We start from the raw sequence: 25,299 nt of genomic DNA, 5'->3' as shown, positions 1-25,299 counted from the left end.
TGGGGCCCTTGTGTGCTGTAGTTAAACCAACCACCATGGTGGACTTGATATGTGGAAAGGAGCCCAAACTTTCTCTACCATAAGCACCCCTTAGTTTCTCCAGTTACATTGTTTTATGACAGTCACATTTATATCAAATAGATCTATGGGGGGGGGCAAGGTGGCGGAGGAGTAGGGGTCCTCAACTCACCTGGCTCCACCAACTTACCTAGATAACTTTCAAACCATCCTAAAAACCTACGAATTCAACCTGAGATTTAAAGAGAGAACATTTCTAGCAAATGTCAAATGTGTGAATCACTTGTGTTTCTCTTCTTAAAATGGTTCTCCTTTCAACCCTTAGAATACCCCTCTCCCTTCCCTCCTTTTCTTCTCCCTTCCCTCCACCTTCCACTCTTTTTTGGAGCTTAGATGGGGTTTGACTATGGCTCTATTGATCCCTCTCCATCAGCTCACACCCCATCCCCCCAAGTAGAATAGGCTAAAGAGCTTTCAAGAAGGATTTTCAGTCCCCTAGGTGATTCTCCCACTCTGCCTGGAGGGAACTTGAACAATTCTCAGCTCTGCCTGAGCTCTGATAATGATACTTTCCTCAGAAATTGTTTTAGCTGGCCGCATAGGGGTTCACACAGATTGTTATTCAGCTGACAAGTCAAGGGAACCCGTTTCTGGAACTTTCTTTGTATAGTTCTCTACTCTTGAGCACTGTGCCCTGCAAATTCCAGCCATCTTGGCCTCCTCTACTTTCGATCTTTGTTTCTTTGCCTTAGTAATATTTCTGGACTCAGAGCTCCCCTCCACTGTGCCACAGTCTGACAGAGAGCCTAAGCCAGGGTAAGCTCACTTCACCATGTTGCCTTTTCTCAAGTATCACAGTCTTGTGTTACATGTTGTTCAATGTTTGAAATTATATGTCTCAAGCACTTTGGACGATGTTCTGGTTATGACAGAGGGAAGATAATTATAGGAAGCACTCTTTCATTCCCAAGTATGAACTCTGGAGATGTGAGTAAATAAATAGGTGTTCTTTCCTTGATTGAATAAAAATGAAATTCTCTTATAAGCTGGGCCTTGATTTTTCTGTTGCCTGGGACTCTTTCCTTAGGTCACCTACTAAGGCTTGAGATGTCATGTTCCACCATGTTCTTGGTCTAGACTGTGTTTTGTTGTCCTCCAGAAGTATGAAGACAGCTCCTCTCTCTCTCATTTCCTCTCTCTCTCTTTCAGAGATTGAGTGGGGGAAAGGGGCAGAGAGAGAGAGGGAGAGAGAGAATCCCAAGCAGGTTCCACATCCAGAGCAGAGCCTGACACAAGGCTTAATCTCACAACATTGAGATCATGACCTGAGCTGAAACCCAGAGTAGGACACTTAGCCAATTGAGCCAACCAGGTACACTTGAAGGCAGCTTCTAATAAGCTGCTCATTCTAACAATCCCCAGTGACAAATAGTCAAACCATTAAGTTTTTACCAGCTCACCCCACACTCACCAGAATTTCAGGAGAAAGAATGTGATGCAAAACTTGTTAGTGACATATTTTTAGCTTTATTGAAATTCTTTCTTACAAAAGGTCTGATGTATTTTAGGCCAGGCCTAATTTCCTTTAGTCCCTGAAATCCAGGTCCATGGTTATTTCCATGTCCTCTTAATATGTAAACTAGTAGACTTTTTGAGTAAGGTTCAAACACTTATCATTGTGATTTTTATTTGATGTAAAACAAGACTTGTGAAAAGACCAAGTAAGAAAGTTATGTGGGTCTCCATCAATGGGATAACTGGATTCTTTGCCAGAACTGACTCGGAATTTATTTCCTTCAGTGTGACATCTCTCACCTTCACTATTTCTTTTTTTAATGCAAACTTTGTAATGCTCTGAGCTATGTAGTAAAGAGTGCCATGTTTATATATGCATACATATATTGGTTCTGGGAAAAGATGCATGAGTACATGCGTGTTATGTAAACATAGCAATTGATCAGGAGAGTCTCTGATCTTTAGGACATTAATGGATAACAAGCATATTGTAAGCAAAAAAACACCAATAGTACATATTGGTTTAGTTGTCAGCCAGGAGCTTTGCTGGTCCTGTACCTGGAGGGTCCCAGGTGTCACTTCCCCCAGCTAAGCCGATGCTCATCCCACGTAACAGGAATTTGTGTATCCAAGGCTCGACTCAGTCTGTGACTCCCCCAAAGGAGGTAAGTCTGTGCTCACTTTCTACCACGTACTTTCCCCAGTCCTAGAACATGTATATGGTCTGGTTTGACTTCCTCCTCATGTCAAAAGCTGAATATGATCCCCCTGTTGCTAGGAGAAGGGTGCAGATTGAGGACTGGCAGAGCCTTGTGGCTCCTTCTTCTGCTAGAGGTTATAGGGAATCCTTACTTCCATACAGGATCCATCAGGACATGTGTTCTGATCACAGGAGCACACTCAAAGAGGTCTGGAAGGTTCAATATCATCACCTCCAAACAGCTCTGAGACACAAGTGACTTGGTCTTAACCTTGACTGCCAGGTGACTGAGTGTTGGTCTCAGTTTCACCGGACAGACCCCTTGTCATCCTCCAAATCAGCTTTCCTCCAATATGGGTGGTTGGCCTGGAAGCCGGTCCATATCTGATCTTATACTCTGTAGGTTTGAAGTATGGAATCTTGTAATCTCACATGTCGTGTACCCGAGCTCCTTGCCCAAGTGTAGTAAAGACACACTAGGATTCGGGTAGAAAAAAATGGTTACAGTCATTCTCAGTCTTCTGGCTTTCTGGCCAGGTGAATGGGTCAGCTGAGTGCTATCTAGAGGTAAGGTCTTACCAAGCTAGCAAGCCTTGTAGGAGTGCTGCAAAGTAGATAAATGAATTTAGCAGCCAAGATGCTATGTAGTACACACGGTAGTCACTTAATGAATGTCAGTTTTACTCCCCTTCTCCAAACCCAGGCTGTCTCCTGCAGGTGATGTGCATTTCCCTCACACTCCTACAGCTGGCCCATCCTCTATATCACTTCTCCGAATTAACAAATGGTGTACAGAGGCAAAGAGGGAAGAATGAATCGTTTGCTGGGAAGGAAGATGTCAAAACTCATGGCCTAACTAAGGGAATTATCTGAAGAGTAAATGACCTGTCAGGCCTCCCTCTCATCTCCACCTGTTGCATTTCTCTCCAGCATACTCTCAGCATTTAACTGACAGACCAAAGGGGAGCATGGATATAGAGTCCTGATGCGTGGTATTTAGAAGGCTGAGCAAAATGACGATCCAGTTGACCAGGGCTTCACATGCAGGACCCCTGGTAGAAGGGAGAGACAGGCAGTAGATCCCAGAGTTGCACTTTGGAGCTGATGTCCAAGAGGAGAATGACGACAGGCCACTATGGGCCTGGGACAGGGATTTGGGGCTAGGGAGGTGCTGGACTGAGCAGGGCAGAGGCAAGGTCCCAAGTGATGCCCCCACCCCAGGAATGCAGAAAGGAGGCTCGGCGGCAGGGACTGGACTGTGGACTGTGCCCACTTTCAGTGTCTGTTGCACGTCACGCCAGCATCCTCAGCGTGCCCGCAGTTTGTCACCCCCCATTTGGAGAAGCTGCAGCGGAAAATGGTATCTTCTGTGCCCTTGCAGGCGACATCATCCATCCAAATTCTCCCTGTGCCTGTGGGGACAAGTCCACATGGTTTCTTAGCAGATATGCAGGAGAGCAGGACAGAAGAAAACAGAGTATTGCTGTGTCTGTTCTTGACCAGGCTGTCCCAGGCTCTGCCGGCAATTCTCAAATCTAATGGTTCCCACCTGCCCTCTCCACCCCACTGAGACCAAATACTCATTTTCTAGGCCCAGTTTCTTGAGGGCAGAATAACTATAATGGTGGTGATGGCAGTATTCATTGGTATCTCTTATGTGTCAGACATCTCACATGTGTGATCTTCCATCCTTATCATGGTGCTGTGAGATAGACATTAATACACTCATTTTTATAGATGGAGAGCTGAGGCTCAGGATGCAGTCAGTCCAAGGTTGCTCAGCTTGTAAGCACCAGGGTCTGAACTCAAGACCAAGTTGGTCTTGGCCCACACTTTAAATGAGACACCTTGTGGCTTTTGAGACACCTTGTGGCTTTTGAGATATAATGCCTTTCAGTCTTTGTTGATGAGTACTCAAGCGTGGCCTAATATGAGGGACAATGTCTGGCAGGTCTTGGATGGTACAGATACAGTGCCCCATAACCAAGTATGTCAGTGCCAACATTACCTCCAATCTTATGAAATTTAAAGCAGATGGTTCCATTCTATGAGCCCAAAATAGTTGTGCTGGAATGGCAAGGGACCCCAGAATTTAACATTATAGCCAGACATATATTTAATGACAGGCAGAAGCATCCCTAATTATAAGTAATTAGGTCAGTTCCCAAAGCATAAAGTCCCTAACACAATCTATCAGTCCTGTTTACCTGATCTTAAGCAAACAAACCTGCTGGTCTGCTAGTAGGCTTTAGTTGGCTTTCCTAGGATTGTCCCAGAGCCCTGAGAGATACAAACTTGGCACTGAAATTCCTCAATGAATGTCAGAGGAATAGGGCAGCTGGGTGAGGCTCCAGGAGGCAATAGAGAGGGCTTTTCTGGGGTCAGAGGGGTCAGTGGAGAGGGGAGTGGGCTGCACCAGAAGTCACCTGGAGCCCCCACTGATCAGTTGGCAAGCCCATCACCCGTGGTGCTGGTATGCTTTCTGTGCTAATGGTCAGGCCAGGCCCCAGATGATGGGAGCCCATTTAGGAGGCCTCTGGAAGCATGACTAAGCCTTAGGACATTGACAGAAGCAGTGGCTTAGAGCCTGGTCACTCAAAGTGTGGTCCTGGATCAGCAGCATCAACACTACCCAGAGTTTATTAGAAATGCAGAACTTTGGGTCTCACCTAGGACAAATGAACCAGAATCTATATTTTAACCAAGAGGTTATGCATTGAAGTTTGAGAAACACTGATGTAGCAGAAAAAGTAAGGATTTACAACAGGTGGGACAGATCTTGATTCAGGTCTCAGCCCCCTCTTGGGGACCAAGTTTTAAAACTTGGCAGGGGCGGGGGGGAAATCCCAGGATGTGAGATTTTCGGTGCTAAAACCAGGTACATTCTGGATAAACCAGGATTGTTGGTCACTCCAGTACCCTAGCTTGTTAGGTCTATGAACTGGCCCCAAAAAGTAAGGGGTTAAAAGTCATAAACTATTTTGTCAACCTGAGCAAGTCAGATGAGGTAATAAATTGTTCCTGATTTTTAAAGGGCTTTGAAATTTACCAAAACCCTATAAAAAAGGTAGCTCAGGGACTGGCACCATGTACTGACCCTAGCCCTTCTCCTCCCTGTCCCATCTCTCAGCATCCAAACAACTTCTTCTTTTAGAGGAATTGTGGGGCACCTATAAAAAAAAAAAAAAAAACCTTCAAAACCATCATTCACTCTGAACTGCATGGGAGAAATCCCTTTACAAAGAATGTCAAGGGAACATCTAAACCATTTTGCTGCCCACAAAATGGCCTACCGCATGAGCTATGTGGTTTAGACATATTTTCGTTATGCAGGGATTTTGAGTGTCTGTTGTCATGGGATGGCTGAGTAGTGAATGTGGGGACAGAGCTGGGAGGAGAGGCTCCCTTCCACTGGCTTGGCTCTTGCTTCTTCACAAGAGCCTCTTCCCTGGCCAGATACCCGGTGCCTCTTACACAATAAGCCTTTTGAGGCCCAGCAATAATTTGCAGATTAAATGTCTCCTGGAAAACACATCAGTTTACAAATTACCCAGGAAAAGCCTGCAGGCCCAAGAGCTCTGTGGGATTAGTCACACCCAAAACAAATAAAGAAGCAAATAAAGGAAGCTGACAAATACAGAACAGGCCCAAGGTAACCAGCTCAAATGCCTATATAGGATCACGAAACTCCATACTCTAGCTAGTGTTTTGTCCGGGAATTTTAGCTAATAAAATAAAGGTAGGGTCATTAAATCAGCAGCACAGTATAATAGCAGCATGGGGGCATTGCTGAACGGCCAGTTAACCCGCTGCTTACCATGTCCAAGAGCCTAGAACTCCCACTCTGTGCACCAATCATCACTTTAGCCTTAAAACGGACATCTGATGACTGGAAGTGTGGCCCCAAGACCGGGAGTGTCAGCATGACCTGGGAGCTCTTTAGAAATGCGGAGGCCTGCATCCACCCAGACTTGAATTAGAATCTGCATTTTAAGAAGATCTCCATGATTCATGTGCACATTCAAGTCTGAGAAGCCCTTTCCTAGGTTAGGTCTGCACTTCCACACGGGTGTCTCTGCAAGCTCCCTCACAAAGCCCTGTGAAAACCAAGCAGGGTAAGGTACTTTGCTCCCCCACTGTCCGGATCATTAAAAGGAAGCAATAGGATGACATTATATCTTGGGGGTCGGGGGCAAAATCGGGACCAGAGGCCAGGTCTTCGGACTCTTAGACACCAACCAGGGTCTGTCTGAAGGTGATATTGTTGGGACGAGTAAGTGGAGATTTTATTTTATCTGTATCATTCATTTGTTTGTTCATTCACTCATTCAACATCTATTTGAAGGCCAATTCCATGCTCAGCACTATTCTGGGTGTTGGGACTCGATCGGTGAACAAAAAAAATAATGGAACAACAATAAAAATCTCTGCCTCATGGAGCTAACGTTTGAGCTTCTACATATTTATTTGGAAGAATATTAATAGGAGGAATAAGCTACTCTGACTCCTCCAGGCTCCCATCAGAGCCTCACACAGAGGTAGCCAGGACAGTGTTTCAAACAGATATTTAAGAGATGGGAAAACTCAGAAAGATTAAGTGACTTGTCCCATAACGACTAAGGGCAAGAGACATGGCCCACACGTCTGACGGGCAGGCAGTTGGGGGGCTTGTGACTCACGGTCCACAGTACACAGCATGAACATTAAGCTGGGGGTGGGAGACTCTGGGCCATTCGGCCCACTGTCTGCTTCTGTAAATAAAATCTTATGGGAACACAGCCCCACTGTTAGATAATGTTTTGTGCCACAGAGCAGAGTTGAGTAGTGAGAGAAACCATTGGCCCACAAAGCCTAAAATGTTTACTCCCTGGCCCTTTAGTGTTTGCTGACTCGTGCACAAAGCCATCTCCCAGTATTTGGACTTTATCTTAGAAAAGAAGGGCAAAACCCAGTAATAATAGCATGATTAGAAGTGACCACTTCCAGTTCCATAACTTGCACTCTCCCCTGCAAATCTAACTGCATTTGGACTCATCCTTACCGCCTTTTGTCTGTCTATATGTCTGTCTGTCTGTCTCACAGAAAGATTTTTCTCTGCAGATCCAAGGCTACCTCCCAGCTGGGCTACACTGGGCTCCTTCCATCTCTTCCTAGACCTCCTTCTGTCCATCACCCGCCATCTGCTCCATCTACATTTCCTCCCTCTCTAGCAGCTCTTAGACCAATTTAAATTTTAAAAACACCTTTAAGTCTCTCCCATTTGGCTCTTTCCTTGCTTTTTCCCAGAGAAACTGATACTTTGATGATTGAGCCCTGTCCAGGGAAAATTTTATGGTGCCAGAGCTCTAAGAGAACTGCCAGGGATTGGCAGTTTCTTGTATTCTACTGGGGAGGACCCACGTTAGGTCGACACAGAAGTTCCTTCCTTCCTCCTTTCCTCCCTCCCTAGTCCCCACCACCCACCCTCCCACCCTTCCCTCCCTCTCACATTTATCCAGTATCTATTATATCCTAGGCACAGTCTTGGGGTTTGGAGCTGTGAAGGTAAAGCCCTCAAGATATTCACACACGCATCCGAGCCCAGGAGCATATGAAAGGTGCCACGATACAGACATGACACCAGGGGAGCTCAGAATGGGGCGAGGATGGAAGCAGCCAGCAAAGCTCCCTTCAAGAGCTGATAATTGAGCTGACTTTAAAAGTTGAATAGGAATGAGCTAGATGAAGACAGACGGGTAGGCATTCCAGACCGAACCTGAGAAAATAAGGAAACACGAAACAGCCATGGGAGCTCAGAGAAAACAAGTGTGTTCAGCATGTGGCTGAAGGGTGAGAGGGATATGGGAGGCAGAGTAGGAGGGGTCTTGTTGCAGAAAAATTCCAGCAGCCACGAGGAGGAAGGTGACAGAAGCCAAGCTGGAGGTGGAGGTGAGGCAGTGGCATTTGCCATCATCCTTCAAAAGTGGAAGGTTTAGGGACGGCTGGGTGTCTCAGAGGTTGAGCGTCTGCCTTCAGCCCAGGGCATGATCCTGGAGTCCTGGAATCGAGTCCCACATCGGGCTCCTGCATGGAACCTGCTTCTCCCTCTGTTTATGTCTCTGCCCCTCTCTCTGTATCTCTCATGAATAAATAAATAAAATATCTCTTAAAAAATACATTTCCAAAAAGTAGAAGGGCTAAGGCTAGGGGAGGTTATACGATCTACTCCAGGTCACCAGCTAGAAGCAGCAGATTTAAGATTTTTTTTTTTAAAGACTTTATTTATTTCTTCATGAGAGACAGAGAGAGAGGCAGAGATATAGGTAGAGGAAGAAGCAGACTCCTTGTGGGGAGCCCAATGTGGGATTTGATCCCAGGACCCCAGGATCATGACCTGAGCTCAAGGCAGACACTCAACCACTGACCACCCAGGTGCCCCGAATTGAAGATTCTAACTTGGGTTTGACCCACAGCCTGAGCTCCTAAAGCACTGCTCTACCCTGCTTGGGCTCCTAAGGCAAGAGCAGTAAGAGTGGGACAGGTTCAAGGGACAGCAGAGTAGACACTGGGAAAATCTGTGGAACCCACGGACTGGCCAGATGAAGGGATGGGGAAGGGAAGAGAGCGAGATGGGGGATGGGCCGGCAGTCCTGGCTGGCAGGGCGGGAAGCACATCTAGAGGGCACAGAGAGAAGCTCAGCCATGGAAGGAGGGGCCAGGGCTTGGGAGACTGAGGCTGGAGATGAGCAGACTGGGATTAGGAGTCGGGGCCCTAGTAGGAAAGGGGGCTGTGGTCCGAGGGGCATCCCGATCTGCTACACAGCCCCACCACTGCCCAGAGAGGCCACATCCCCTTCCCTCTGCCCCCATAGCCATCACAACATGAGAGCCTTCACCATGCTGTTTAGAGTTGGTAAACACACCTGCCTTTCCCTCTACACTGGACCTGCTGAGGTTGGAGAGTAGGTTTACTCAACCCTAGTCCCAGCACTGAGCCTAGTGCCCACCAATGGGAGGTGCCTAGAAGCAGACTCTGTAGCCTGGATTAGGAGCAAGGGCTCAAATGAGCCTCAGCTAGGCCAGCCCCTTCTCTTACCCTCTGTGATATGAGCCCATTAGTGACACCTGGCCAGCTGACCTGTGGAGGTCTCATTTATCACATGACATAAGATATTCGACCATGATGGGGAAATGACAGTGCAAATGTGACCTGCATGGGGGAGGGAGTCTGGATTGGCATTGACTGGTTTAAAGTCATGATTTCATTGGGGCCTGGGTGGCTCAGTTGGTTGAGTGGCCGACTCTTGGTTTCAGCTCAGGTCATGATCTCCGGGTCCTGGGATCGAGCCCCATTTAGGCTCTGCACTCAATAGGGAGTCTGAGATTCTCTCTCCCTCTCCCTCTGCCCCACTCCCCCACCCCGAATAAAGAAATGAATCTTTAAAAAAATAATAATAAAGTGGCAATTTCAGAGCTTCCCCACACATCACATGCTACAAAAATCAAGGAGGAATGAAAGAGGCCACGGAGTCTCAGTTTGAGACGAACACTGCTCATGACAGTCAAACGACTTGTTTTGGCTTCTTCAAAAGAGATGTCTGATTTTTTTTCCCCCACAAGGTTTTACTTCCACTTGCTAGGAAGGAGTCTTCACTGAAGCCAAGAATGGAAAAGAAGGACTGTCCTGACAGTTCCTATTGCTCAGGTAAACAGAAATGACATTTTCCTTGAAGAAAAGAGGCTGCCATGAGGCCCAAAGCTTTAAATGGGAGGAAAGTGCTCTCTCCCGGTGGGCTGCCCTCCGAGGAGCTGGACTCTGTGAACTCCCCATGCGCCCTGGCCTTCTTCGGTGGAAAGGACAGGACGGGTGGGGCCGGTCAGCTGCTCTCTGCCAGCTGTCACAACAGATTTCACCCCGAGTCACTTTCTGTGAATGGGATCATCTTAGCCTGTTGAGACGGCTGTAACAAAGTACCATTGACTGGGTGGCTTCTAAACAACAGACATTTATTTCTCACAGCTCTGGAGGCTGGAAGTCTGGGATCAGGGTGCCAGCACAGTTGGGTTCTGATGAGGGCTCTCTTTTGAGTTGAAGACCACCTACTACTCTGTGTGTCCTTGGGGAAAGAGCAAGAGGGAACTGTTTGGGGTCCCTTTTATATGAGCATGAGTCCCATCATGAGGACTCCATTGTCATGACCTAATCACCTTAGGATTAGGATTTCAATATATGAATTCAGGGGAGATACACACATTCAGTCTGTAACAGTGACTGAGGTCTATGGGATGAGATTCAGAAGCAGAATTACAGCAGCTGCTGGTGGGAATGAAGGGAATAGTGACACTGAGGAGTGGAGGGGGCCACAGCCAGTCTAGATATGACCTGGCTCTGTTTCCCTATCTGGAGAGGATGCATCAGCCCCTCGTCTCACGCCGCACCACGAGTCCCATTAGACATTCAGCACGATGGGTCGGGTAGCTGCGGTGTCAGGCAAGACAGCGAACACGCCTGGCTCCACTCCATGACACAAGGAGCCCCCACAGCAGGGCCAGCTGCTCCTCCACAGGTCATCAGGGGGACCTGGCAACTGAGTGTGAGTGGGTCAGTCCAAATCCCTCCCCACACCTGTCAGAACTTAGGTCCTCTTGACAGGTGAGCAAGAGTGTTTCAGATCCCAAGGGGCTCAAGCTGGAAGGCACATCACAGAATCCACAAGTCCTTTTAAGTTACAGATGGGGACGCCAAGACCCACAGTGAAGAAGCAACAAGATCACAGAGCCACGGGTCAGCACACTTTAATATGGGTGTGGGGAGTACTCCATTTGTGCACGTGGGACTATTGTTTTAGTTGTGAGTCCACACAGGTTTCTTCAAGTTCACAGTTTGATGGAGGAAAAAGCACGTGTGCATGTGAATGCTATATTCGAGTGTGGAAGTGTAGGTGGTGCTATGGATGTTTTCAGCGCATGCCAGTGGTGTGTAATAAGTGATCCCATTTTGTGTGTAGACCTTCCTATCAGCTTGGGTGGTGGTCACAGCAAGCACGCCAAGGTATAGAGAGTGCCATGTGCTGAATTGTGTTCCCTCAAATTATTAAGTTGAAGTTCTAAGCCCTGGCACCTCAGAATGTGGCTGTGTTTGGAGACAGGCCCCTTAAAGAGGTGATTAAGGTAAAATGAGGTCATGGGGGTGGTGCCTTGATCTGATAGGACTGTGTCCTTCCAAGAAGAGGAGGCAGAGACACACAGAGGGAAGACCATGTAAAGACATGGGAAGAAGACAGCCAAGTACAATCCAAGGAGAGAGGCCTCAGGGGAACCCCAACCTGCTGATACCTTGATTGTGGACCTTCCAGAACTGTGAGAAAACAACTTTCTGTTGTTAAAGCACAGGTCTGTGCTATTTGTTGTTTGTTTGTTTGTTTGTTTTTGTGCTATTTGTTACAGCAGCTGAGCAGACTAATGCAGAGAGCTGGCCTGAGGGACAGATACAGTGCCATGGAAGGGGCCGCAGCTGGGGTAGAGCTATCCTCAAAGCAGGAAAGGGATGGATGGTTCAAATCAGTCGTCTGCCTGGAGAAGGTCTATCTAAGCACTCACCCCTCCCTCACAGCGTCTTATACCACCTGTTGAAAGGAAAGCAACCAAAATGGTGAAGGCTTTTGAGATTATGTCTTGACATGAAGACCAGATGGAATTACTGGAGATGTTCACCTGAAGAAGAAAGAACTCAGAGAAGGTCAGAGGCAGCCAGCGCAATGGATAAGAGCCTGGCCTCCTAAGCCACCTGCTAGGGTGTGAATCCAGGCTCTGCCACCTGCTAGCTGTGTGACCTCGGGCAAGTCATTCAACCTGTCTGTGCCTCTGTTTCCTCATTTGGAAAACGGGGCTGCATCTGTATCTACTTCCTAGTGTTGTAAGGATGAAATGAGTGAATATGAGTAACGTGTTTAGAACAGAGCCTGGACACAAGGGGAGCTATCTAAGCACTCAGCCCTCGCTGTGCCCCATCACAAAAATGTCAGAGGCAAGTGGGAGAGGGTTTGTGCCTGAGTCACAGGGCTGCCAGCGAGGGCCTGCAGGGGAGTCTGATGAGACGAGAAATAAAAGGAAGTCAATTCGAGAAAGGGGAGACTGTTCTAATAATCAGAACAGTCTGTGTGTGGGGACATACCAGCTTGCCTGGGGGACAGCGAGCCTCTCACTGCAGGAAGTACGGGGCTGGAGTGCAGGGGCCAGGTGACACTTGGCGGGACTGCCGTGGAGAGGACTCGTGCCAGGATTCCTGGGCCCTCTGCCCGTGTCCTCCTCCCCCAGGGGACTTACCTTGCCCAAATCGAGCTGTCCGGTACACCTCCTCCACACCACGGAAGCCCAGCATGCGGCACACCACGTCGCCATCCTTCTTGTCCCAGCCGTCGTCACACACGGTGCCCCAGCGCCGCTCGTGGTACACCTCCACGCGGCCCTCGTGTGGCCCGGAGCCGTTCACCAGGCGGATCATCACGGCCTCCACGCTACCTGCTGGGAGCAGCCTGTAGTCACTGTTGTGCTCTGGACACACCGGGGCTGCCCAGGGACCCGCCCTGACTTTCCTCTGCCCCCCACTCCACCCCTGCCCAGGGCAGAGGGGACCAGGACCATGGCCAGCAGAAACCCTGGGCTCTCACCCCTGTCCTGGATCTGCCTGCTTCTCTCTACCCTTTCTTTTTTTTTTTTTTTTTCCTTTTTTCTTTCAATAGACTTCCTTTTCTGGGCCTCCTGGGTGACTCAGTTAAGCCTCTGACTCTTGGTTTTGGCTCAGGTCACCATCTCAGGGTTGTGGGATGGAGCCCTACGTGGGGCTCTATGATCAGCACAGAGTCTGCTTAAGATTCTCTCCCTTTCTCTTTCCCTGCCCTTCCCCTTTTGCTCCTCTTCCTGCTCTGGTATGAGTGTGCAAGCTCTCTCTTTTGCTCTCTCTAGTAAATAAATCAATAAATAACATCTTTTGAAAAAGATAGACTTCATTTTTTCAGAGCAGTTTTAAGTTCACAGAAAATTTCCCATATCTGTAGATGGAACTAGAGGGTGTTATGCTAAGCAAAATGACTCAATCAGAGAAAGACAACTATCAGATGATCTCATTCATATGTGGAATTTAAGAAACAAAATAGAGGATCATAGGGGAAGGGAGGGAAAAATAAAATAAGATGAAATCAGAGAGGGAGACAAACCATAAGAGACTCTTAATTATAGGAAACAAGCTGAGGGTTGCCAGAGAGGAGGTGGTGGGGGATGGGGTAACTGGCTGATGGGCATTAAGGAGGGCATGTCATGGAATGAGCACTGGGTGTTATATACAACTGATGAATCACTCCTCTACCCCTGAAACCAATAATACATTATATGTTAATTAATTGAATTTAAATTAAAAAAAATTTTTTCCCAAGTCTCTTTGCCCCTACACAAGCACAGGCTTCCCCACTATTAATATCCCACACCAGAGCAATGTATTTGTTATAATCAATGAACGTACACTGACATGTCATTGTCACCCAGAGTCCACTATTTACCTTAGGGTTCGTCTTGGTGTCCATTCTATGGGTCTGGACAAATGTCTAACGACATGTACCTACCATTATAGTATCATACAGAATAGTTTTATTGCTTTAAAAATCATCTGTGCTCCTCCTATTCATCCCGCCCCACTTCCCAGCCCCTGATGACCACTGATCTCTTTACTGTCCATAGTTTTGCCTTTCCTAGAATGTCACACATTTGGAGTCATATAGTATCCAGCCTTTCCAGTTACGCTTCCTTTACCTAGTAACACGCATTTAAGGTTCCTCCATGTTTTTGTGTGGCCTGACAGCTCATTTCTTTGGAACACTGAATAATATTCCATTGTCTGGATGTGCGACAGTTTATTTATCCATTCACCTCCCACAGGACATGGGCTTCCAAGTTTTGGCAATTATGAATAAAGGTGTTATAAACCCTCCTGTGAAGGTTTTTGTGTGGACGTAAGTTTTTAACTCATTTGGGTAAATCCCAAAGGAATGTGACTGCTGGATTTCTCTCCACCTTTCGGGATCTGGTGACCAGCAGTCATGCCTGCCAGGGAGGAGGGGGAAGCAGGAACAGAGAAAAGCAAGAGAGCATCCAGACTGTCCTAGCAGGTGGCCCTGCTATGCAGCTTGGTAGGATGGGGAGGTCCCCAGGAAGTGTCTCAGCCTAATTTCCCACTGGGCTGTGAGCATGAAAGTGTGAAGCCAGACTGACCTGGTTGAGAATTCTACCCTGCCACTCACTATCTATAAGTGGGAGACAGTAATTCATCAAATCAAAGATGCCATTTTTTGGAAGGCATGTCACTATTGTACATGCGACTAAGAAGGAAAAAGTTCTGCTAGTTACAGTGGCAAATTACGTCAATTGCTAGATGCTTCTAGGCTTCAGAGATGTGAAATTGTGTGTCATAGAATCAGTGAGACGTGGCAATACATGAAGAACTTAGAACAGTACCTGGCACATAGAAGGCTCTTCTTTCTACATGAATGACTTTATGAAAGACTCACACTCTCTCTAAGGGTATGTTCCCAACTGTGGCATGCGGACAACACATAGCACTACCATGCAGACTAAATGAAATCATGTGGGGGCACCTGGGTGGCTCAGTCGGTTGAGTGTCCTACTCTTGAGTTCGGCTCAGGTGACGATCTCGTGGTTGTGAGATTGAGCTCTATATAGGACTCTGTGTTCAGCGTGGAGTCTGCTTGTCCCTCTCCCTCTGCTCCCTCCCGACTCATGATCTTTCTCTCTCTCTCTTTTATTTTTTTAATTTAATTTTATTTAAATTCAATTAACATTTAGTCCATTATTAGTTTCAGAGGTAGAGTTCAGTGGTTCATCAGTTGCATATAACACTCAGTCCTCGTTATATCATGTGCTCTCCTTAATGTCCATCACCTAGTTACCCCATCCCCATAAAATAAATACATAAATAAAATCTTTTTAAAAATAGATGAAATCATGTGTATTGGGCTCTAGCATGGTGCCTGGCTCACTGCTGATCCTCAGCTAATCCTAGGCTGTTTCTCCTTCTCTAATGGCTGAAACACTACCACATTCATATCCATAAAGTCCACTTAGCACAGAGCCTGGCTCTAGGAAATGAACAGTAAATGTGCTACACAGATGAATGAATGAAGATTCATTCCTTTTCAGTACAAAGCATTCTGTTATTTCTCCAAGGGAATATTTGGGGGACTCGAAGAACACGAGAGCAGCTGAAACAAGACTTAAGATCATCTCAAAGCCAAGGTCTGGCTGGGAATTTATAGTATCAGGTCATACTCGTTGTTAGTGTCAGAGGAACAACGGGTCCCCTCATGTTTCTTCCAAGGTCCTTTCACCATCCAGTGACAAGGTAGTAGACTTCAACCCTTGGGAACCAGAACTCCCTCACTTGACAAGATACTGGAGGGGTCGTTGGGTCTTAAATCTGGTCACACATCAGAGTCATTAGGAATGCCTGTGACATGCAGATTCCTGGGCCCACTTGGACCTACTGGAACAGAGTCTTGGTGGTGGGAGTCAGGGATCTGTGTTTTTTTTACAAGTGTCCCAATGACATGGACAGGCATTTGGGAGTGACAGGAGTAGATGATCTGTAAGGTTTTCTCCAGCTCCAGTGTTCAGTGATTCCAAGGCCAGGAAAGAGGTGAAAGAGGTCAAAGTCACCTCTCTCTCTCTCTCTCTCTCTCTCTCTTTCAGTCAGAAACCACCTGGGACCTGTAGGGTGGCAGTGAAATCACCGTACTATGACATGGTGACAAGCAAGTGACATGATGCAGAAAGACCCTTATGGGAACTGCCAGAGAAAACAGCAAATCAGATCAGGTTCTGTGCCCACTAAGTACTGTACCTTTGGACTATGTTTTTCTTTTTTTGGGCTGGTGGGCTAGGAGATCCCCCCTTCTAATGACTGTGACCTTCACAGGTCCCTGGAGAAGATGGCAGAACTGATAAAGCCCCACATCTGTACCACACAAGGAAGGGCAGGAGTTAGAATTGGCCACAAGTCTGTTATGTGTGGCCTGGGCTGGGGAAACCCCAGAGTTTTCTGCACTGGGGAACCAAAGAAGTCACCAGAAAACCACACCATCCTCAAGGCGCTGAAAGATCACAGATGGATGACTTCGAAAGGCTTCTTGAAATGTTAAATGGCATTTTCTACACATTCTTCATCCCTGACCATTCTCCCCATATGGATTCGCTGAAAACACAAGCTCCTACCAGGCTGTCAAAAAAGGCTGAGGATGAGCAACAGAACACAGGAATCCTGGAGAAGGAAAACATGGAGAGAAGCTGGAAGGCAGAGACTGGGTCTGAGACAGAGGAACTCCCCAGGGAGCGGTAATGACAAGCTAACCTGGAGCCAGCAGCAGCAAATGAGGCCTGGCCCCTGGCTGGGGGCTTGCCCTGGGTGGGTTGGCCGAAGCTGAGATGTCAGCCCTGATTTCTCACAGACCTGCCTCGCCTCTGTCAGCAGCCTGTCACAGTGGCAGTGGGCCACACCAGGCTGGCCTCCAACAGAAACCTCAGTGTGGGGTCGTGAGTAGAGAGAGAAGTGAGACTGGAGAATGTTGTGGGTCTCCAAGCAAGCCAGGCAGAGTCCAGGGTGTCAGGTCAAAATAATAGGAAGGGGCTGGCTGTGGCATAGGAAGCCAAGGCTGCTGTTCAGAGATTCCCCATATCCGCTCTGCTCGGGCCAGCCTGAACTCACTTCATTCATGCCTTTGTTTAGCTAAATAAGTGACTAACCATCTGTTAAAGGCCTGGTCCTGTTCTAGGGGCTATGGATACATCCATGAACAAAGTCTCTGCCCTCAGGGGCTGGTATCTTAGTGCTAGTCAGCAGTAAAGATAGGAAACAAAAATATAACTCTGGCCAGGTAGTGATGTGCGCATAGAACAGAAAGGGAACAGAGAATCAGAGGAGGTGTCATCTTGGATGAGGAGTCAAGGAAGGAGATAGAGAGTGAGCGGAGGTGCCATGTTGGGTGAGGAGATAAGGAAGTGAATGAAGAGTGAGGGCAGGTGCCATCTTGGGCAGGGACACAAGGAAGGGAATGGAGAGTGAGGGAAGGTGCCATTTGGGATTGGAGGGAACAAAGGCGGCCCTGAATAGAGACCCGAATGAGCCAGAGGAGTACATGGACTCCCTCATCTCAATAAAACCCCTCTCTGTGCTCTGGCCGAAGTGTTTCTTGTCCTTTAAACCCCAGCCTACAAGGCCCATCTCCCCCAAAAGCCTCTCCGCATCCCTCACACCTGGCCAGGGCCTCTTCTTTTTTTTTTTTTTTTTCTTTTTTTTTTCAGGGCCTCTTCTATGAATGTATTTATCACTTCATTGTAATTGTCTATCTACCTTCTTAGGACATCGTGCACATTCAGGGGACAGGTCAAATGGCCGGATACAGTGCGTATACACCAAGATGCCCAAACTGTACAAAATGAAGGCATTAATGAATGAATGAATGAATGAACTCAGAAAACACAGACCCAGGTGGGCAAGTCCTGTCTGTTGGACGTAGCTTCTCAGATCCTAGGGCTTTGGTATGAGCTTGAAGAATTAGCCATCAGAGCATATCACAGCTCCCAAACCCCCTTTATTACATCACAGCTCCTTCTACTGACTCATTCACTAATGGCTTCTTTGGTGGGACAGTCCTGGGTTCTGGACCCCAGGGCTAGGCTATCGGTACAATGAACATACATTCCAAATGAGAAAACGGGATGTGGTCTGTCATATGATTATGGTGGGTACTGGAAAAAAATCTGGAATATGTCATCTGGATGCTGAAATATTGGAATTCACAGGAGGCTTCAATGTATATGGAAGTGGCAAAAGAATATTTGGAAACAGGACAACTTCAAAAAATTGGACACATGTGGTAACCACAATTATGGGACTCACAGCATCAATTTCAAGGATGTCCCTCTGGTTTATGTCCCATGATCCCCATAAACCAAGCAAAGTTATGGCCCCAAGACTACCATGCCTCCCAACCCTAGGTTGGCTCATTGAGTACTGGAACCTGTTCCTTATAAATCTTCCCAGACCCTCCATATTTAGGGTTTCTCCACACAATGGAGGCTGAACACAGTCATCAGCTCATGGGATGCTGCATGCCCCAAAAGAATGAAAATAATTCTGAAATCCACATTACCTACCCTGGACTCATCCAAAAAACATGGCACATTCTATCCTAGTTCCATCTTATAGAACTTGCCACTCAGGCTGGTTTTTGCATCTTTTTCTTTGCCACAATAAAAGCTCAACTCTGTGGATCATTCTCTTGGAAAGACATAGGCTGGTTTGACATGATGATGATGAGAACTGCACCAATGCAGGGCCAGGGACAGTCCAAGGAGCTATTCCATGAACAGTATCCCTGGCCTTCTGAAGAGCGGCAGGGGAGGCCACAGGCAAGCATTACCACAGGCCTGAGCAATGGTGCCTTCTCCTACAACACATTTGGGGAATCACAGAATGACTACAACAGTGCCTCCCTCTCTGGCCAGGGAAGGACGTCAGGACTTGTTGGAAGGTTGGGGTTTCTGTGGGCAGAGGGTTTAAACTCTTTTTCCCAGCAGCTTCTGCCCCAGGGCAGAGCTTTCCCACCAAGCAACCAACCACCACTCGGAAACACTCTCCCCCCACGGATGTGTCAGCCCCCACAGAACCAGATGCAATTGAAACGTGAGAAGCGGTTTCAGCCTGGTTTGTGACACCTCCCCCCACCCCAGGGCACTTCTTGTAAGTCCAGGGAGCTTCTTCCTCAGACACCCCCCCTAGAGAGGGGTCTGGACAAATGGAAGGTCCCCAAGGACTATGTGGGGCCACTTGAGGTCAAGGAGATACCTCCCTGCACATGACAGGAAAGGCGAATGGTAGGCAGAGATTTTGGACTGCACGAAACTCAGGCACCCCTAGACTGATGGAAAGAGGGCTGGCCCAGTTGGAGGGCAAAGGGCAAGAGTGCTCATGAAGACCTGAGGCTGTTGCAACCGCAGGTGACTTCCCTGAAGAACTGCCTTTGCATTGTCTGAGAGGCCCATTGACCTCTTTCTTTCTTTCTTTTAAATATTTTATTTATTTATATATTTGAGAGAGAGTGTGTGTGCATGATCAGGGGGAGGAGCAGATGGTAAGGACCAGGGAGAAGCTGACTCCCTGCTGAGCACGCAGTCAGATGCAGGGCTGGATCCCAGGACCTTAGGATCATGACCTGCGGCAAAGGTAGCCGGTTGCTCTACCGACTGAGCCACCCAGGCACCACCACACCCTGCCCTTAATCTCTTTCTTTGCATCCCACCTCAGTGAACCCTGGAAAATCTTTCCTGAGCAAAATGAAAATCAGCAACCCTACCAGAAACCCTGCCCCTCACAGATCCCCACGTGGATATCTGATTTTGATTCATAAAGGGAACCCTCTGGGTAAAGAGAAAATCACATTCATTCTTTTGTTCTGGGGTCTCTATCCTGTAGACTGGAATCTACCTGGACATGTGCCCACGGCTTGCAAGGGGAATATAAATAATAGTGAAAAGGAATATAAGGGAAGGGGGAAGAAATGTGTGGGAAATATCAGAAAGGGAGACAGAACGTAAAGACTGCTAACTCTGGGAAACGAACTAGGGGTGGTAGAAGGGGAGGAGGGCGGGGGGTGGGAGTGAATGGGTGACGGGCACTGGGGGTTATTCTGTATGTTAGTAAATTGAACACCAATAAAAAAAAAAAAAAAAGGAAAAAAAAAAAAAAAGGAAAGGGCGGGAGTGACTGCAAGGCTGGCCCCCGCCCAGCTCTTTGTAAAAAGAGCACTGTCTGGATGATCTGAGGTTAACGGAAATCCCAAGGAACTATTTCTCATCAAAAACCTGGAGGACAACCTGGAGAGTTTTCTGACTTGATAGCCGGGCCAGTCCCTGGCCTGCTAAGTCTTGAGCAGAGCTTCTCCTAGTACTCTCCACAGCAGTGACATCCAGATGTTTACAGGATCAGGCGTCTGTTTCTATTTGCCTTGGTACCCCAGATTTGGAGTCAGAGGGGCTCCGCATTTATTCAGAGGAGCAGAGAAGAGCCCTTTCAAAAAAGCTTACATTAGAAGTGGTCACTTCTTTGCCTCACTGTGTAACCCTAGGGGAGGAGTCTGATGAACCAAACCCAGGGCAGAAGACCAGCCCTCTCCAGCTGGGCAGCCTTCCTGCCCTCTCCCAGATCAAAAGGATCAAGCATTTCACCAAAAAATTTTCCAGAGCATCAGTGGTTCTCATCTCTGCATGGAACTTTCTGCCTAGCTGCAGCACCAGACCATAGAACCTACCTCCTCATTCCCTGTCCTGCTTCTACCCCCAATTCATAGGAACAGTTTGGCTTCTCCTAAGTCTTATGGGAGGACCAAGAATGCAGTGATGCCCTTGTGAAGCATGGCTATTGCTGAGTTTGTATAGGAATATGAACGTGTCTCTGTTTCTGGGCAGGGGAAAGATAAACCAACCTTAGCTTTTGACAGCAGGGCTGATATTTATTGAAGTCCAAGGTGATTCTACTTCCTATGCAGAGATCTGGGGTGCTGAAGATGCATTATCTTTATTAATTCTCTATATATAAAGATATATATATATATATATCTTTGTCAATGTATGTATTTCTCTTTTTAATTATTCATGTACTTATCCATCCAGATGCACTTACGGAATCCTACCACATTCCAGAATCGTAGTAGGGGCTAAGGATGAATAAGTGTCATCTTCGCCCTCAAAGCCATCTAATGAACTGACAGCCCACAATGGATAAGAGCACAGAGTGTCAGACCTGGTAGAGACGTCCTCAGTCCAAATCCTCACCTAGGGATGAGGGAACTGAAGTTCAGAGAGAGGAAGTAACCAGCTGTCACTGGACCCCAGACCAGATCCCTTTCTTCTTCTTCTTTTTTTTTTTTTTTTAAAGATTTTATGTATTTGTTCATGAGAGACAGAGACAGAGACAGAGAGAGGCAGAGACACAAGCAGAGGGAGAAGCAGGTCCCATGCAGGGAACCCGACATGGGACTCGATCCTGGGTCTCCAGGATCACACCCTGAGCTGAAGGCGGCGCTAAACCGCTGAGCCATCTGGGCTGCCCAGATCCCTTTCTTTCTAGACCACTGCTCCTTCCAATGTGGGCCACTTTCAGTGTTGCCTCAGCCACAACACAGAGTTGAGCTGGTCTGAGGTTAAACCAGTAGGGGGTCAAGATGACGGCAGACTGGCACTCCTCAGACGGGCCACTGCTTGAGAGAGCTCAAGCAAAGCCAGCGATCTCTGAGCATTATGGAAAGACAGCCGATTTTCCCTTGGGCACAGGAATGGTGTTTTGTTTGTCCATGATCCCTCGATACTTAATATCGTGCCCAGTTGGCTGAACATGCTGATTAAGTGTTGGATGGGATGGAGGGCAGATGGGTGGATGGATGCGTGACTTTGTTAGTGGGTATGATCGGAATCCCCAGCTGAATGCCTCATGTTTCCTCTATGTCTCTGGATCTTTCCTGTATCTCTGGTTCCAGTCTTAACCTTCAGGGCCTGACTGTTCAGAATGCACACTGTGCCCTTCCACTGATCCCACCAGCTCAGGCAGAAATGATGTTACCCCGGAATAGAGACCATGCACACCCTATGCACGTAGTGACTAGGGCACCAGACCCTGGGTTGCATCTACTTGGGCTGTCTTTCTGTGGTTCATTCTAAATTCCCTATTGCCACTTGATCTCTAATCAAGTATTGACCCAGTCCTGGGGACAGAGAGGTATATAATCATGTTTTTCCTCTGGACCCAAAAATGTCACAAGGTGATTCCAGGCCAAGCGCCACAAGAGGAGATTCAAGGCAGGTGGTGTGGCACGGTGAGGAGAGCAGCCAGTCTGTAGGAGGGGACTGGTGGGGGCTGGTCAATCCATACTGCCAGTGTTCTTAACTCTAGAGGCACTAAGATACTTCATCTTTTCACTTGTCATACTCATTTCCCGGGGTTGTTGACGGGATCAGTGACGAAGATTCTCTGCTTGACCAAACCCTAGCCAGGCTCCTGAGCCCTCTCAAATAGGCCTCAACTCTGACCCATAAAGTCTTGAACAAAAAATAACATAATTTCTAATACCTCAAGGCCATATTCCCAGAATGACCCTAGCCTCCCTTCATGTGCCTGCCTGAGAAAACTCAAGGCTGTCAAAAGAATTTACTGTTTGTTCCTGCCAACACCTGAAGATAGGGTCCTGTCTCCCAGCCTCTGTGGGAGGGGAGGAGCCTAAGGATAAGAACCAGTTAGCCAACCCAGATGGGTTTCACATGGGCCAACCCCCTTCCTGCTTTTTGTCATTTCTCACTTTTCTGACTCTACCAAACCTCACTCACTCCCCCCTCCTTCTTCCCTCACTCTCCCTTTAAAACACCCAGTCAGTCACCTCTGTACGGATGGAAGTTGCATTCAGTTCACACTGGCCTCTTTTCCCTATTGCAAGCGTATGTTACTAATTTAACATCTGTCCTGACCACTTTAACGAGCATCCAACTTTGTTTATCTTTGACATCAGATGTGATAAGACTGACATTAGACAAGGTCAAGGTGTACGCCACGCTCCCAGCCTGTGAGTACTTCCTTACACATGGGTAATGCCATGAATGATTGGTCTGGCTCAAGAGCTCGAACCACTATACCACTATGATGATGATTATAGGACCACCCAGATTCCCTTAGGAAGGGGGGTTGGGGCCATATGGAGATAACTGGGCAGAAGCAGACTCAAAAAGAGGCAGAGACAGTGAAATTAAAGAGCCTAGGTGGAAATAAGACACTAGACTGAAGCATGAATCCCCACTGCTGTAACCCCCAGAACTGCCTGGGAATCTGGATGACCTTTGCATCCCAGGCTCTGCAAGGCCCATATGTATTATGAGTCCTGGTCTTCCAAAGTCTTCCCAGTGTCCTTACTATAAGCCCCCATTACTTGAAGTGACCCAGTGAGTCTCTGGTCCTTGCTACCAAAAATGCCCAAGAAAGGATCTGGGAGTACCATCCATCAATCTAAGGGCTGGTTAGCTACTTACTTCTTGGGTGCTGAGTAGATTTGGGAATTAGGATGGAGGAAAACATGGTGGTGAAAATCCCTGTGGGGAGGCAAGTAGAAAAGGGGGGCATAGAAAGAGGGGAAAGTAGAAAGAGCTGGACTCAGAAGCGGTGTTCGAATTCTGACCCCACTATTAGCCAGATTCAACCTCTCTACACCTACCCTCTTCTTAAAATGTGTATAATAGTGGTGGTTGGGAGCAATAGCACATGTCAAGGACTTGGTATATCATGGGCACCCACCACTGTGATCTTGGGCACCCACCACTGTGATCTTCCACCCTGCCTGTCCAGTACTCTGTCCGGGAACTTGAACAAAGGTCCAACAGAGGCCCACAGGTCCACAAGTCACCTCTGACAGGTCTTTGTGTGTTTCTGAGGATGGCTGGGATACAGTCGCCTGAGCAGAGATCATCTCCTTGCAAGCTTCTTTAATTCTGTTGTGTGGGGATTGGGGGTAGGGGGGCTCGCCCCTGCCATTGGATTAATCTCCTGACTTCCTCTGCTCTCCCCAGAGCACAGTTCCTGGCTCAGTATATTAAGGGAGAGGACAAGGGCGTGAGCAGAAGACTGGCTCCTGCTGTCAGCAACTTTCTGCTCACTAATGTGAGCTGAATGTGACTCTTTAAGCAAAGCAGCTCCAGAATGGTCCAGGAATGTAGCGCTCTGGCTGAGGTCGCTCTGGGGCTCTTAGCACAGACCTTACAAATCTAATATGTGGTGATTCTCTTCTCGGAACAAAAGTTTCTTTGCTCTCTTTGCCTTGTAAATATATATGTAGGAAAAGCAAAGTCCTAGACAAAGCAGGCTGGGTCTGTCCCAGATTCCCCTGGCTCTGAATCGCTGAACCCCAGAACTGGAAGGAGCCCTGGATGTCAGTCTTGAACGCCCTATACCACCGTAAACCCAGGAATCCTCTCCACTCTGTGCCATGCCTGACAGCTGCTCATCCTGCCTCCTTTGGGAACCCACGCCAGGATTTTACAGCCAGCATCTGGTTTCATTTACAGGGCGCTGGCATCTCTGGATGGCCCCACTGTTTTTTCATCAGATTATTCCTTACCTTGTTTTACTCTATATGCTTTGGGCTTCGCAGTTATTGGGAAATGAGATGCAGAATATCTTCCTCTTTCTCCAGCATCCAGTAGGAGTACAGCCAAGGGAGTAGCTTCATTATTGGGTCCTCAGTGGGTCGGAGAAGACAGCTTAATGGCCAATGGCTACCATCTCAGAACCGGTTTCCAGGGCTTGGCTAGCCTTAGAACTGTCTACTGCCCTTGGGGCCTGTCCACATCTGGCTCAGAACTGCCTCAAACCCCAACTACAGCAAAGCCATGCTCTGGACACCATCCAGGATATTTCACGTCAAGGACAGGCACCAAAGACAACTAATATATAATCAGTTCCTACTCCACACCAGACACCGTGCAAAGTATCATACATGCATTCTCTCATTGATTCTTAAGGACAGATCCTTATCTTATCCTTATGGGTCTCACTTAACAGAGATGAAAAATGGACCCAGAGAAGTCAAGCAACTTGCCCAGGGTCACACAGCTGCTACCAGGTAGAGCCAGGGAGAAGAGCAAAGGCCTTTTGTTTTCAAACCACAGAGCCACCCATCGGTCTGAATACTTCAGACAAATATTTCATAAGGGCTCTCTGCATGCAAAAAGGGCTTTTCACCTCCTGCCCAACAGCCCCATGGGCGTCTGCAGGAATTAGTGTCTTTAAGAGTAAGGGAAGGAGCCTTGGTGTTAAGACCGTGGTTCTCTGGCCTGGAATGCATGGAACAACCACCCGGAGTGCTTTAAAATCTAGCACTGCAGGGGACACAGCTTTGACCAGCTCACGGGTGATGTCAATGCCCATCGGGGCAGAGAAGCATTGCACGAAGGGACAGATCAGGGATCAAGCACCAGCTACACAACTT

At 47.7% G+C, this 25,299-nt stretch overlaps 1 protein-coding gene across 3 annotated transcripts in view; it reads right to left on the bottom strand.

Moving 5' to 3' along the window:
* Positions 1-1,522: 1,522 nt before the first annotated feature.
* Positions 1,523-25,299, bottom strand: part of SCARA5 (scavenger receptor class A member 5) — a 122,454-nt gene continuing 98,677 nt past the window's right edge. The window contains exons 8-9 of one of the 3 annotated variants that reach the window (XM_072796162.1): positions 12,539-12,736; positions 1,523-3,645 (exon numbers count right to left, since the gene is read on the bottom strand). In XM_072796162.1, coding sequence (XP_072652263.1) covers positions 3,509-3,645; positions 12,539-12,736 — 335 coding nt within the window. In that variant the 3' untranslated portion in view covers positions 1,523-3,508. Of the gene's footprint in view, positions 3,646-5,307; positions 5,404-12,538; positions 12,737-25,299 lie in introns of those variants that run through there. The other 2 variants (XM_072796163.1, XM_072796164.1) reach the window with 2 other exon arrangements.

The sequence above is a fragment of the Canis lupus genome, chromosome 24 (genome assembly GCF_048164855.1).
Source record: "Canis lupus baileyi chromosome 24, mCanLup2.hap1, whole genome shotgun sequence".
Lineage (NCBI taxonomy): Eukaryota > Metazoa > Chordata > Mammalia > Carnivora > Canidae > Canis > Canis lupus.
Note: the sequence above shows the minus strand (reverse complement) of the source record. Positions and strands in the feature narration are given on the sequence as shown.